The sequence below is a fragment of the Acanthochromis polyacanthus genome, chromosome 6 (assembly GCF_021347895.1).
Source record: "Acanthochromis polyacanthus isolate Apoly-LR-REF ecotype Palm Island chromosome 6, KAUST_Apoly_ChrSc, whole genome shotgun sequence".
In the NCBI taxonomy this organism is placed as follows: Eukaryota; Metazoa; Chordata; class Actinopteri; family Pomacentridae; genus Acanthochromis; species Acanthochromis polyacanthus.
The window spans coordinates 3,492,463-3,509,246 of NC_067118.1; the positions used below are offsets into that span (position 1 = coordinate 3,492,463).

A 16,784-nucleotide genomic window follows, 5' to 3' on the forward strand; every position below is an offset into this window, starting at 1 on the left:
TGATAAATGAACACCTCTTCTGTTCAGGGTGCTAATATGTGAAATTAACCATTTTTATGTTAATTGCATTTATTAAACCAAGCAGAAGAAGTTTCATACCAAAATAATACTTTTAACAATGAAAACAATTGTTTCTTACTTGATTCAGATTCAGATTCAGAAAACTTTATTCATCCCCAGTGGGCAATTTTTAAAAAAAAAAATCTGACCGTTAGCATAACAGGAGGGTTGGATGAGACACGTAGATTAAAGTAATTATGATGAAATATCACTATTTTAATCTTAGATTTGGTTTGATTTCCTGATTTATTCACACATCAGAAACAGTTTTTGGGGATTTTCAAACACAGAACTTCCCGCTTGGTGTTTGGAGGTTGACAAGAAGCTGGTAGCGACATCATCAGGCTGAACTAAACTCTTCAAATTACAATAAGAAGCAGCATAAAAAGAGACGAACTGAAGTTTTATAAAAATCTGATGCGATGTTACGTCCAGTCACAGATCTTTCATTTTATAGTCAGAAGGAAGAGAAACAAAGGGAAAAGCTTTTACAGAGAAGTCTTTACTTCAGGGACTCATTATTATTTAACTGATTATAGACAAGCATATTTCCAGAAACACCAGCAACTCAGCAAACAGGAGAAAAATCTATCAGAATGAGAAAATGTTCAGATAAGACGGTTTTTATAGAAAAACGTCCTGCTGAAGTGAAGCAGTCGATGTTTTTATGTTTTCATTTTATTACGTCAACCGAAGAAGGTTTCTCAGGTTACATTTGAGATTTCTGAACATGACTGTAAATATTTATTATATTTCAGTAGCTGCTCCTCAGAAACATCTTTACAAAAATATTTTAATATAATACAGGAGGTCCTCAGTGTACGACGTCCTCGACTTACGGCGTTTGTTACGTCTGAACTGGTAACGTGAAACTACCTGACAAGCCGATGAAAAGTAGAAAAATCCCACAACTTAGCTCCAGAAGAAGTAGAAAAACCCATAACCTAGCTCCAGAAGAAGTAGAAAAACCCATAACCTAGCTCCAGAAGAAGTAGAAAAACCCCATAACTTAGCTCCAGAAGAACTAGAAAAACCCCATAACTTAGCTCCAGAATGACTAGAAAAACCCCATAACTTAGCTCCAGAAGAACTAGAAAAACCCCATAACTTTGCTCCAGAAGAACTAGAAAAACCCCATAACTTTGCTCCAGAAGAACTAGAAAAACCCCATAACTTTGCTCCAGAAGAACTAGAAAAACCCCATAACTTTGCTCCAGAAGAACTAGAAAAACCCCATAACTTAGCTCCAGAAGAACTAGAAAAACCCCATAACTTAGCTCCAGAAGAACTAGAAAAACCCCATAACTTTGCTCCAGAAGAACTAGAAAAACCCCATAACTTAGCTCCAGAATGACGAGAAAAACCCCATAACTTAGCTCCAGAAGAACTAGAAAAACCCCATAACTTAACTCCAGAAGAACTAGAAAAACCCCATAACTTAGCTCCAGAAGAACTAGAAAAACCCCATAACTTAGCTCCAGAAGAACTAGAAAAACCCCATAACTTAGCTCCAGAATGACTAGAAAAACCCCATAACTTAGCTCCAGAAGAACTAGAAAAACCCATAACTTAGCTCCAGAAGAACTAAAACACCCCATAACTTAGCTCCAGAAGAACTAGAAAAACCCTATAACTTAGCTCCAGAATGACTAGAAAACCCCATAACTTAGCTCCAGAAGAACTAGAAAAACCCCATAATTTAGCTCCAGAAGAACTAGAAAAACCCCATAACTTAGCTCCAGAAGAACTAGAAAAACCCCATAACTTTGCTCCAGAAGAACTAGAAAAACCCCATAACTTAGCTCCAGAAGAACTAGAAAAACCCCATAACTTAGCTCCAGAAGAACTAAAAACACCCCATAACTTAGCTCCAGAAGAACTAGAAAAACCCTATAACTTAGCTCCAGAATGACTAGAAAAACCCCATAACTTAGCTCCAGAAGAACTAGAAAAACCCCATAACTTTGCTCCAGAAGAACTAGAAAAACCCCATAATTTAGCTCCAGAATGACTAGAAAAACCCCATAACTTTGCTCCAGAAGAACTAGAAAAACCCCATAACTTAGCTCCAGAAGAACTAGAAAAACCCCATAACTTAGCTCCAGAAGAACTAGAAAACCCCCATAACCTAGCTCCAGAAGAACTAGAAAAACCCCATAACCTAGCTCCAGAAGAACCAGAAAAACCCATAACTTAGCTCCAGAAGAACTAAAAACACCCCATAACTTAGCTCCAGAAGAACTAGAAAAACCCTATAACTTAGCTCCAGAATGACTAGAAAAACCCCATAACTTAGCTCCAGAAGAACTAGAAAAACCCCATAACTTTGCTCCAGAAGAACTAGAAAAACCCCATAATTTAGCTCCAGAATGACTAGAAAAACCCCATAACTTTGCTCCAGAAGAACTAGAAAAACCCCATAACTTTGCTCCAGAAGAACTAGAAAAACCCCATAATTTAGCTCCAGAATGACTAGAAAAACCCCATAACTTTGCTCCAGAAGAACTAGAAAAACCCCATAACTTAGCTCCAGAAGAACTAGAAAAACCCCATAACTTAGCTCCAGAAGAACTAGAAAAACCCCATAACTTTGCTCCAGAAGAACTAGAAAAACCCCATAACCTAGCTCCAGAAGAACTAGAAAAACCCCATAACCTAGCTCCAGAAGAACCAGAAAAACCCATAACTTAGCTCCAGAAGAACTAAAAACACCCCATAACTTAGCTCCAGAAGAACTAGAAAAACCCTATAACTTAGCTCCAGAATGACTAGAAAAACCCCATAACTTTGCTCCAGAAGAACTAGAAAAACCCCATAATTTAGCTCCAGAATGACTAGAAAAACCCCATAACTTTGCTCCAGAAGAACTAGAAAAACCCCATAACTTTGCTCCAGAAGAACTAGAAAAACCCCATAACTTAGCTCCAGAATGACTAGAAAAACCCCATAACTTAGCTCCAGAAGAACTAGAAAAACCCCATAACTTTGCTCCAGAAGAACTAGAAAACACCATAATTTAGCTCCAGAATGACTAGAAAAACCCCATAACTTAGCTCCAGAAGAACTAGAAAAACCCCATAACTTAGCTCCAGAAGAACTAGAAAAACCCCATAACTTTGCTCCAGAAGAACTAGAAAAACCCCATAATTTAGCTCCAGAATGACTAGAAAAACCCCATAACTTAGCTCCAGAAGAACTAGAAAACCCCATAACTTAGCTCCAGAAGAACTAGAAAACCCCATAACTTTGCTCCAGAAGAACTAGAAAAACCCCATAACTTTGCTCCAGAAGAACTAGAAAAACCCCATAACTTTGCTCCAGAATTAGCCGCCTTTCCCAGCTCTCTCTACTGCTTAATCTCAGCCAGTCAGAGGTGAGCTAACTAAACATGGCACGTTCACTGACATTAGGTAAATCTGGAACTGAACAGTAAACATAAAACAGAAATCTTTATACTCGAGACCACGGGTTGTTATGCAACTTTTTTACTCATCTAAGGTACAGCTATGCAACTTCTGTATTTTGAAATATATGTGAAACAAAAAATACATTTTCTTTTTTTTTAGGCTTATTGCACTTTTATGCAATATATTGTAGTAGTTAAGACATAAGTCAATACATACTATTAAAACTTGAGATATAAAGGTCATATTGATGTAAAGCAAATAAAAATACTCCAAAAAACTGCACTACAGTATGTAGAAATGTAAGAGTGTGTGCTGGTGCACAATGGTAAGTCTTAAAGGGCTTCATAAACGTCCCAACAATGTTTGAAATGTCAAGAAATATTAATATAGCAATATAAAAAAGTACCAGTGATGAAATGTAAGAAAAAGTCTGAAGAACCTTAAAGTTCCATCTGTTCAGTTTGCATTAATGTAGTTTTCATCCATCCTCTATACTCCGCTTTATCCTCACTAGGGTCATGGGGGGTGCTGGAGTCTATCCCAGCTGACTCGGGTGAAGGCAGGGGACACCCTGGACAGGTCACCAGTCTGTCACAGGGCTGCCTTGCTGCAAGGTGAAAGTGCTAACCACTACCCCACTGTGCAGCCCTGTAGTTTTCATATTAAACTTTATTACCTTTTACTTACTTTTAGAATTACATTTAAGACCTTTTACTGGCTCCTAAGTTGTTATTATTGTTATTATTATTAAATGATAGTATTCATAGTATGCATTTTTAACTTGTTTTATAAAATACATTAAATGGAACTGCCTCCGGGTTTGATTTCTGTCGTCAAAGTGAAAAACGATCGATAAATGATGGACTGGATGCTGCAGGATCAGGATGAAGCCGTCTCCTCTCTTTAAAGGTTACTCTGAGGTTTAAAATAAGCTTCGTCTCAGGGACCGGAGCAAAAGGACGGATTAACTCTGCTGCCATGGCAACACATGATAATGCTCATTTCCATGACAACGCTATCAGGAGGTCCGCAGAGGCCATCTTAACTTGGCGAGGAAGCGGAGAGCGGGAGGTCTGATCCTCTGTCAGGATCAGCGGCAGGATGAACCCCGCCTACCTGAAGTCACACCTGAGGTCAAAGGTCACACTTGAGGCTGATTCAACAAACTTTTGACTTCCAGGATGATGAAGTTCCGACTCAGAGTTTGTATCAAACAAACGTGGGAGAACGAGTCGCAACAATCAGACATTCATTTTTCTGAAATGTTGAAGTCAAATTTAAATCAAAACCTTGAGGATTAATCAATGAACTGTCAGCACTAATTTAACCAATTAAAACTAAATGAACTGATGAGGCAGAAAAAAGAAGAAGTTCGTGCACGTTGGTAAATACAGATTAGCTGTAGTTCCTGGTTGTTCCACCAGGTGGAGCCACTTACTGTTTAATGCTGTTGAGACCAGAGGATGTTGGCAAGCAGAGAGCATTGTGGGAGTTTAGCTAGCAAGTTTCTACACGTTTTGGACCAGTGTCAAGTTATTTGGGACAACTTTTGAGTCCTTTAGGACAATTTTCAAATACTTATGGACAAGTTGTAAGTCATTTTAGACTAATTCTGATCAGTCTTGGACAATTTTGGCCTCGTTTTGAGTCATTGTGAACAAGCGTTTGGTCATTTTAGACAAGTTCTGAATTATTTTGGACAGATTTTAAGTAAACTTGGACAGATTTTGGGTCATTTTGACAATATTTTCTTTATCTGTAATACCTGCTTGTTCCACCAGGTGGAGCCTTTTACTGTTTCGTACTGTAAAGACCAGAGGATGCTAACAAGCAGAGAGCATTGTGGGAGTTTAGCTAGCAATGGGCACCATGACAAAGACGTCTGTGGTGGTTAAAGACTTCTGACCAGCTCTTATGTGTTCCAGAGTCAATGATAGCAGCGATCCTTCAGCGGAATGTTTGTATGATTTAGTTGCTTCTGTGGTTTAAATGAATCCTATCAGCATATTTAATAACGTACTTCACATTTAATTGATTATTGACTGATACCACTGTAGATTATTGGTTGACAACATTGTTTAAAATTCACATGCAGGAATAATTAACAATAAAGTTGTATTGTTATGATGTAGAAACATGAAGGAAACAACGGGAACAGTCAGAGGAATCAGGTAAAGGTGTGAGGTCGGTGGTGCAAACGCAAATTCAGAGTCAGAAACTGTGGATGAAATTCACACAAATGGTTTTTGAAAAACAAGCGAATCAGTCGGTAATTTCAGCTGCGACTGTTCAATCGATCTGTAAAACGACAGAAAAAGAATCAACTGTTTCAATAAGTGAGTCACGGTTTCCGTAGGAATCACCGCAAAACTAGAGAGACAAAATACAACCACAAAACACACAAAATGAGCACAAAGAGACACAAAGACACACAGAAAATCACAAGGATGCACAACATGACCACAAATAGACACAAACTGACTCCAATACACACAAAACAAACACAAAGAGACACAAAAATGACTACAAGGATGCAAAAAATGAACACAAATAGACACAAAATGACCCCAAGATGCACAAAACAAACACAAAGAGATACAAAATAACTACAAGGATGCAAAAAATGAACACAAATAGACACAAAATGGCCCCAAGACACACAAAACAAACACAGAGACACAAAATAACTACAAGGATGCAAAAAATGAACACAAATAGTCACAAAATTAACACAAAAAGACACGAAATGACTACAGAGACACAAAATGACCACAAAGACACACAAAACAAACACAAAGAGACATAAAATAACCTCAAGGACGATAAAAATGACCACAAATAGACACAAAATGACCACAAATAGACACAAAATGACCACTAAAAGACATGAAATGACCACAGAGACTCAAAACGGCCACAAGGAGACACAAAATGAAAACAAAGACACACAAAACAACTACAAACACACACCAAAATGCAGGCAAAAAGATGCAAAAACACACCAAAATGACCACAAAATGACCAGAAAAAGATGCAAAACAACCACAGAGACACAAAATGCACACAAAATGATGCAAAAAGACACCAAAATGACCGCAAAAAAGGACAAAATGACCAGAAAACGACCACAAAGACACAAAAAAATACCAATTGATGCAAAACGACCACAGAGACACAAAATGCGCACAAAAAGACGCAAAAAGACACCAAAATGACCGCAAAAATGGACAAAATGACCAGAAAACGACCACAAAGACACAAAAAATACCAATTGATGCAAAACGACCACAAAAAGACCCAAAACACCAAAGCTGGCTGTGTGTTTGTGGATCTTGGTCTGATTCTGTGTACTAATACATAAACGACGCTGAAGATGAACCTCTCTAATGGAACCTCCATCATGAGAGAAATAGAAGAAATAATGAAATCCACATCATCAGAAACACGCACAGACTCACAACGTTTATCCGACATCAGATTAGAGGATCACATGAACGCTGCTGCTGCTGCTGCTGCTACAATCTAATAATAAAACACAGAACCTGGAAAACCTTTTCATGATCCCGTCTTTTGATTTAAATATCTGAAAAAAGCTCATTTCCCTCCTTCAGGTTCTGTTCTGAGTTTCTGTGGAGAGAAAACTGCTCAAGTCGTTTGTTTTTTGACATTCAGAGTGTTTAAATTTAGATGTTTTGAATATTTATTCTAAAAAAATCCGACTTCATGGATTAAATTTCATCAAATCCACAGAAACCTGGAGTTTGACAGTAAATCTGAAAAGTTCTCACCTCGGCGGTTCTCCTCGTACATCTCCGCTGCTGCTTCAGCTCCAAACAATCATCATCAATCACTTTGATCAGTTTCCGATCGCTTTGATCCTCATCAGATCCTCATCCTCCTCATCTTCTTCTACTTCTTCTTCTACTTCAACTTTATTCCTGCCAAACAGAGCTCCAGTTAATCCTCCGTCTTTCCGATCACTTCATCCATTCATCAATTGATTTATCGATTTACATCCAGGCGGAGGGAAAAATAAAAAAGTGAGGAAGAGGAGATAAATCCGAGGCGAGTTCTTGTTGTTTCAGCTCCGATTCACTAATCTGAGTGTGTTCATCTATCTGAGCATCTCTCCCAGCTGGGATTAAAGCGCTCGCAGTTAAAGGGGAGGTTCAGCTGGACCACAGTTAAAGGGGCAGACACAATAAAACCTCGACCATGACGACGACGATGATGATGATGAAGTCTGCCTGCAGGGACGCTAAATAATGAGCAGATGGATCTCGTTTTCTGTCTGTTATTTTCAGGGATTTTCTCTCTGAGCTGAATAACTATTTAAACCTCATTATAAAGATTTTCCACAGCGGGACTCAGGTGTGTTTTTATTTTTAACCCGGAAAAATCACAGTTTGGTCCTTTGGGCTTCGACAGAAAACGTTATTTTTAAATTAAACTCAGAAAAAAGAAAATGCCGGAAATGTTGAGAGATGATTCAGAATACCGTAAAATACAGCAACCATGCTGCAAAATAAAAAACAAAACAAAGCAGACGGAAATGAAACCTTTCTTCTTTAAAAAAATACCACAAATAAAATAAAAAAGAAAAACACAGTACATTAAAAACAGTTAAAACTGATACTTGGACAGAAAAATATCTGTTTAAAAAACGATACATTAAGTATTGAAAATAATAAAAATAAATGAAGTGAAAATGTGTAAATATCATAACAATAACAAGCAGAGAGTAAAACAATACAAATACACACGTGGACAAAATTGTTGGTACCCCTCAGTTAAAGAAGGAAAAACCCACAATTCTCACTGAAATCACTTGAAACTCACAAAAGTAACAATAAATAAAAATTTATTGAAAATTAAATAATCAAAATCAGCCATCACTTTTGAATTGTTGATTAACATAATTATTTAAAAAAACAAACTAATGAAATAGGGCTGGACAAAATATTCCTAACACATTATCCAGTCCATATCAATGCTAAGATCCAGTTTGTTTTCCCTCCGTATTGAAATATGATGTGTTTTCAAAGTGTTCCTTTAATTTTTTTGAGCAGTGTATATATACATATGTATATATATATATATATATATATATATATATATATATATATACATATATATATATATATATATATATATATATATATATATGTATATATATATATATATATATATGGCATGCCGTTTAGGAAATTATATATATAATGAAAGTCGATATATATATAATGAAACTTGATATATATATAATGAAACTTGATATATATATAATGAAACTTGATATATATATAATGAAAGTCGATATATATATAATGAAACTTGATATATATATAATGAAACTTGATATATATATAATGAAAGTCGATATATATATAATGAAACTTGATATATATATAATGAAAGTTGATATATATATATATATCAACTTTCATTATATATATATCGACTTTCATTATATATATATATCAACTTTCATTATATATATATCTCGACTTTCATTATATATATATCAACTTTCATTATATATATCTCGACTTTCATTATATATATATATATCGACTTTCATTATATATATATATCGACTTTCACTATATATATATCAACTTTCATTATATATATATCAAGTTTCATTATATATATATATCAAGTTTCATTATATATATATCAAGTTTCATTATATATATATCGACTTTCATTATATATATATATCAACTTTCATTATATATATATCAAATCTTTTTTTCCTACCGAGCCCCGGAAGGGACATGTCCGTATGGCGAAGCGACAACGAAGGACACTCACCCGGACGAGAATTTTATTGAGTTTTATTTTAAAATCGGCCTGAAACACACAGACATTCAAGCAGTGCGATGCGCTAAGAGTCTGCCATGCAGACCAGCGATCCTGATAATGGTAAGTTTTATTTCTCCAACATCCTGCTGTTATCCTACTATGAATACGCTAGCTACAACAGTCCCACATCAGTATTATGAACGTTCCGCCAGCTAACGCGGTCCGGACACCGGATCAGTGATTAGAGGTTGGCGTTCAACTATTGTTTGCCAGCCAGTTAGCCGCTGGTAAGCTAACAAGCTATGAAACAACTCCTTATAAAACCGGAGGAAAGCAGCAGCAATATTTCAGTCCAAGACCTGTATTCAGAACCTCCCACGCTGTTGCACAATGACCCATTAATCATATTACTGAACTATATGGTTATCATTGAAATTTCCCTTGAAGAACCAGTGAACTCTTTGCGAACACATTTTAATTTATGTGTTGATTATGTTTCGTATCAGTAATACAAGTCTAAAAAACTGATTGAAATGATCAAGTTAACACAATGAAGTAAAGAGTACTGGTAATCTGCAGCTATTTTCATAATTTCAAGGTGAAATTCTGATGTGTGATTTTCTAGCTTTGCAGATGTGGAAATCCAATGCACTGATTTCTTATACACAGATGCTTTTGGTGTTTTTTGTTGTAAAATAAAACAAGGCATTTATCACTGTTGGAAATTATTACAGGTATTATTTGTAACACTTTCTAACATTGTATGGACAAAGCAATAAATCAGTTAATGGATAAAATCATTTGTATTACAGATGCTATCAACAGCATGTCTTGTTCATTTTATTTAGTTGTCGGCCTTGGATGATGAGGTCCAGTTACCAGGAGCACTAGTCTGCAGCTTACTGGTTCCGTCCTGCAGCTCCTCCACGCTGTCCTCCTCTCTACAGACCAAATCAAGTAAGATCTGTTTAGACTATGCAGACATCAACATGATCAGTATGTTATCTTTTGACCCATCCTAAAATCACAAAATAGAACATTTACTTTAAGTTAACTGTGTTTATGAAAATAGAAAATAATTACTGACAACTAGTACTTTTTGGTGCTTTTATGCAGGAAAAGGGAACCAGGAAGCTGCTGTGGATCCTCTGCAGTATCTGGAGAGGTCAGAGGAACGGTTCTTGGAACAGATCGGAAGACACCAAGACGTGACCTCTGCCATGCTCCAGAACATCCAGAAGATGAATGAAAACCTTGGTTGCACTGATGGGACGCATGGCGTCGGTGCTGGAGCAACTGTCCCAGAATTAAACTGCATTGTTGACTATTGGCTTTTCTAGAAAATAAATCTTTTTTAGTACTTCACCTGTTTTGTATTTTACTCATGCACTTTGGATGAATGAACAGAAATTTGTGATGAGAGATGCAAATTTTGTCTATAATCTACAGAGACTTTATTCAGTGTTCAGTGCACACTTTTGTTACACACATTTTGACAGATAAGCAGTTGTGCTTTTCAAGCAGATTTTAGTCAGAAACATCAGTAGCATACGTTGTTGTTTTTTTACTGTTACACCAATCTAGGTAGATAAACTGCACTACTGCAGCAGACATATTATTGAAATGTGCTTCTATTATGTGTCTACATACACTGCTCACAAATAGTTATTCAACTTTTGGGTGAAATTGATGGAAAATATAAAAAGTGCATGCTGTAGTGATATATCATAAAAGTAGGGTATTTAACTAGAAACATGCAATAGTGATTTCCTCATCTCAAAAAAAATTATTGAATCAAAAGCTAACAACAGTGGAGGGTATGTCACAATAAAAATGTCTCAGTTTGGACAGAACAGCAGCCTTCAGCTGAAATCCAGTACAATTGTGTCCCACCAGTGGCGTGATCATGGATGTGTCCAGGCAGCAGCTGACCTCTGCCTCGTAATTAGCCTTAAGACCAGCTATAAAGATAAACATAGATATTATCATTATCATCAACATATGGTGCATGTGTTTAACCTTTAAGCTATGTAGGGATGCAAATGTAGTCGAAGCTAAGTAGCTAAGCTAATGCTAACACGTTCAGTGTTCAGAATCAAAACATCTCTAAAAATTACCTGTTTTCTCAAACGTAGTCGCCATTCCCTGTGACAACCATGAAGACAGATAGATAATCACAGAAGAGCTCATCTGAAGAGCAAATGTCCAATAAGGTTCCTGTTTTTGTTTGCCATGTCCTTCCAGGGCTCAGTAGGAAAAAGTCTGAATATATGGAATGAAACTTTGAATAGATGGAATGAAAATCTGAACATTCTATATTCCGACTTTCATTATATATATATCAAGTTTCATTATATATATATCAACTTTCATTATATATATATATCAACTTTCATTATATATATATCAATTTTCATTATATATATATCAAGTTTCATTATATATATATCGACTTTCATTATATATATATCAACTTTCATTATATATATATATCAACTTTCATTATATATATATCAATTTTCATTATATATATATCAAGTTTCATTATATATATATCGAGTTTCATTATATATATATCAAGTTTCATTATATATATATCGAGTTTCATTATATATATATCAAGTTTCATTATATATATATCGAGTTTCATTATATATATATCAAGTTTCATTATATATATATCGAGTTTCATTATATATATATCAAGTTTCATTATATATATAATTTCCTAAACGGCATGCCATATATATATATGTATATATATATATATATATACATATGTATATATATATATATATATATATATGTATATATATATATATATATATATATATATATATATACATATGTATATATATATATATATATATATATATATATATACATATGTATATATATATATATATATATATACATATGTATATATATATATATATATATATATATACATATGTATATATATATATATATATATATATATACATATGTATATATATATATATATATATATATACATATGTATATGTATATATATATATATATATATATATATATATATACATATGTATATATACACTGCTCAAAAAAATTAAAGGAACACTTTGAAAACACATCATATTTCAATACGGAGGGAAAACAAACTGGATCTTAGCATTGATATGGACTGGATAATGTGTTAGGAATGAAAAGATGCCACATTGTTTGATGGAAATGAAAATTATCAACCCCCCAGGAGGGCTAAATTCAAGACACCCCAAAATCAAAGTGAAAAACTGATGTGGCAGGCTGGTCCATCTTTCTGAAATTCCTTGGCAGCAACTCAAAATGGTATTCAGTAGTTTGTATGGCCTCCATGTGCTTGTATGCAGACTGACGATGTCGGGACAAGCTCTGAATGAGACGATGGATGGTGTCCTGGGGTATCTCCTCCCAGAACTGGACCAGGGCATCGCTGAGCTCCTGGACAGTCTGAGGAGCAACCTGATGGTGTCTGATGGAACAAATCATAATGTTCCAAAGATGTTCTATTGGATTCAGGTCAGGTGAGCATGGGGGCCAGCTAATGGTATCAGTTCCTTCATCCTCCAGGAACTACAAAGTTTTCCTTCCCTGTCGTACAAAACAAAGATCCTCTCTATCTGAAATGAACACCCACTCTGTGGTAAAAAAAAAGAAGAAGAAAGAAACAGAGATCCTCAATAAAGAGACGTTACACTCTGGCTCTGACGACAGTTTCTGAAAATCAAATTCAAATAACATATCTATACACAATTCAACCGACTCATCGGTCATCAAACTCTGAATGTCTTAAAGCAAAAGGCATAACAATATATATATATATATATATATAAATATATATATATAAGAAAACAATGTTAAAGAAATGTGCATTTAAACAACTTTATTTAAAAAAGGTAAATGTATAAAAACTTTACAAAAAATGGTGTACTTTGGCCCGTTTGTTGCCAGAATAAGGAAAATAGTTAAATATTTAGAAAATTATTGAAAACTCAGTGAAGATCTGCCTCCTTGCTGCTCAGAAAACATGTTAAAAACTGTGCTGTGTTTTAACTTAACGGAAAATCAATTAACCTTAAAAAAATCACTTTTAAATAAGTAACACCAAACAAAAGAAAAGTGTTGAAAATAATAAATAATTTGAATTAAAAAATAGAAACAGATCATTCTACCACAGAAGTATGAGTAAATTTATTATAAAATATTTATAAAAAGACTAGACTAAATTGGAAACCAAAGTAAGATTTAGAAGGTTTTGTTTTATACCTGGACTCTCAACAACCTGGTTTTAGTCTAAAGTTTTTCACTAAAGTAAAATAAGTAGGAAGAATCTCAGCAGTGATAAAAGCTGATTTAATCGTCTAAAGGTTCTTCAGAGCTTCTTTTCTTATCTCCTTCAGCTGAGGATTCACTGATCCTCCCTTTATGAAACCCAGGAGATAAAGGGAAGCAGCAGAACCAGCGACATGTGGCGGTGATTTAATGTATGAAGGTCAAATTTGATGAACTGAAATTTGAATTAAAGACATCATCAGCATCATTCTGATCAGTAAAAACCAGCGAGAGACTTCTGGACTCATTGTGACTGATGTACATGGTGCTCATGAAGAAGAACTCTTTAAGGAAGTCTTTGCTGAGGTTCTGTAGATATTTAGAGATATTTAGAGATAGAAAGAAGTTCTAGAGATCCTTTAGGGTCTTGATAGGTTGGATGAGTCTTTAAAGCTGCTGTCCAGAGTTTCCGTTTGTTTTCAATTTATGTATCATTTTTTAACAAAGCTTAAATGTGTTAGTCTAGTTCGATACTATAATATAAAGTTAGAATAACGCGATATGAAAATTTATTCCTGAGCTCCGCCTTCCTCTCATAGAGCCCCATGTTATTCCAAAAAGCGCCGGTCGCTGCCGACCAATCAAGTTCAAGCTTCAGCTTTGTCATGCTGTCAATCAACGGTTACGCGCACAGCAAGCAAGCCCATGCAGAGGTGGGCGAGCTACGCACTACGCAACCGCGCGCACATTTGTTTTGCTTGTGGAGGAGAGAGCATCAGGGCTCAGCAACTTCCAGAAAAGTTACCAATCCCACGGCTTGTCAGGCAAAGAGACTGCAGGACGTTTTTTGGCTCGGGGTGCTCGCGTCGCTCCCCGACCACGGCCTCCATAGCCCGGCTGACGGCTTCGTTTAGATGCCGTGGTCGGGGTGCTCGCCTCGCTCCCCGACCACGGCCTCCATAGCCCGGCTGACGCCTTCGTTTAGATGCCGTGGTCGGGGTGCTCGCCTCGCTCCCCGACCACGGCCTCCATAGCCCGCCTGACGGCTTCGTTTAGACGCCCGACCTCTGGAGGAAGATGTTGGGGCGTCTGGGACATACTCTTCGTCAGAGGAGTCATGCAATTCTGAACTCTAGATAGAAATAAATAAACAATGTAACACATATACACGCGTAAATGCACTAAGTTTGATAAACAACGTCATCGAGAGGATTAGGACAAGTTAGACTCAATACAGCATTCTAACGTAATTCCTTTATTATTTACTAAATGTACTAAATGTAGAAGAGGGGAAAACAGCAAAACAGGCGAGATGCTGCAGCACTCCGGGCACTTCTCTCATGTACTGCGCACGTGCACAAATAAAGGGGCGAAATCAGAGGGAGGGAGGGACCAACAGTGTTCTGGGAGACGCTGCGATTCAAACTCCGGACAGCAGCTTTAAGGAGGCAGCTCTTTAAGGATGTTTAGGTATAAGGACGTTCTAGAGGTCTTTTTGAAAGTTTTACAGATGTTAAGGGATATTTTGAGTTGTTGAGCACATCTCTGATGTCCTATAGAGGTCTTGATAGGTTAAATAAATCTTTAAAGAAGTCTTTGTTGAGGTTGGATGGGCCATTAATGTCATTTAGAGGTGATTAGTAAGTTCATAAAGTCTTTAAGGAGGTCTTTGTTGAGGTTCTACAGGTCTTTGAGGATATTTTGAGTTCTAAAAGTGGTCCTAGAAGTTCTGTAGACGTCATTAATCCCCCTTTGTTTAGGTCCTACAAAGGTGTTAACAGACATTTAGAGACCTGCAGAAGTTCTAAAGGTCTTATAGAGTCTTGATTGGTTGGACTGGTCTTTAGGGAGGCCGTTGTTGAGGTTCTACAAGTATTTAAGGGTATTTAGTGGTCTAACAAAGTTCCAGAGGACTTGTAGATGTATTAAATATGGTAAAAATGTCTTTAAGAGGTCTTTGTTGAGGTTCTACAAGTTACTAAGGGTATTTAGAGGTCTAGAAGGAGCTGTAGCGGTCCTGTAGGGTCTTGATAGGTTGAATGAGTCTTTATGGAGGTCATTGGTGAGGTTTTGCAATTCTTTAAGGGTTTTTAAGTATTTAAAGAAATTAAAGGGTTTTAAAAATGTGCTAGAGGTCTTTTTTTATTAAAAATCTACAGATCTTAATGGATATTTAGAGGTAATGAACACAACTCTGATGTCCTGTAGATTGGCATTTAGAGTTGTCTGATAAGTTAATAAGGTCATATTTTAAAGAGGTCTTAATTTTGAGTTCTGAACATGGTCCCAGAGGTCATTAATTGGTCTTAAAGGAAGCTTTTGTTGAGGTTCTACGGGGATGTTAACAGACATTAGAAGTCTGCAGAAGTTTTAGAGGTCCTATAGAGTCCTAATAGGTTGGACCGGGCTTTAAGGAGGTTGTTGTTGAGGTTTTACAAGTCTTTAAGGGTATTTGGTGGTTTTAAAAGGGTCCAGAGGACCTGTAGAGATATTAAATAAGGTCAAATGTCTTTAAGGAGGTCTTTATTGATATTTTACACATCTTTACATATCTATAGAGGTCCAGAAGGAGTTCCACAGACCCTGTATAGGTCTTGATAGGATAAGGAAGTCCTTAAGTAGGCCTTTGTTAGGTTCTGTATTTCTTTATGGATATTTAAAGGACTAGAAGGAGTTGTAGAAGTCCTGTAGTGGTTTTACTAGGTTAAGAAATTTAGGCACTCTTATTGACATGCAGGTCTTTAAGGAAATTTAAAGGTCTAAAGATGTTCTAGAGCTTCTATAGAAGTCTACATTAGGTTAAAGTAGATTTTGAGGACATGTCTGTTGACGTGAGGGTCATTAAGAAAATGAAGAGGTCTAAAGAAGTTCTAGTGGTCTTGTGGAAGCCTGATAGGTTCATGACAACATTGTTAAGATTTTACAGGTTTTTAGGCATAATTAGATGTCTCTGAACCATCCAGACGGTCAGGTAGGGGTCTTGTAGGTTAAAGAAAGTCTGGTAAAGTCTTGTTGACATTCTACAGGTCATTAAAGATATTTAGGGTTCTAAAGAAGTTCCAGAAAACCTGTAAGACATCTTTTTTTAGGCTAAAGAAGTCCCTAAGAAGGTCTTTGTTGATGTTCTAAAGGTTGCAAAGAACTTCTACATGTCCTGTAGAGGTGTTTAATGGGTTAAACAAGTCTTTGTTGACGCTCTACAGGTATTTGAAGATGGTTTCA

At 36.0% G+C, this 16,784-nt stretch overlaps 1 protein-coding gene and 1 long non-coding RNA gene across 2 annotated transcripts in view; one reads left to right on the forward strand and one right to left on the reverse strand.

The window, feature by feature from the left end:
- LOC110945595 (voltage-dependent L-type calcium channel subunit alpha-1D-like) overlaps positions 1-7,633 on the reverse strand; it is an 80,738-nt gene extending 73,105 nt beyond the window's left edge. Inside the window, 1 exon segment of the mRNA XM_051949198.1 lies at positions 7,256-7,633. Coding sequence (XP_051805158.1) covers positions 7,256-7,277 — 22 coding nt within the window. The 5' untranslated portion in view covers positions 7,278-7,633.
- A 1,500-nt stretch (positions 7,634-9,133) lies between these two features.
- LOC127534335 (uncharacterized) lies at positions 9,134-10,637 on the forward strand. Its single transcript, XR_007942442.1, has 3 exons — positions 9,134-9,392; positions 10,121-10,229; positions 10,389-10,637. It is a non-coding gene; the product is annotated as an uncharacterized LOC127534335 (long non-coding RNA).
- The last annotated feature ends 6,147 nt before the right edge of the window (positions 10,638-16,784 follow it).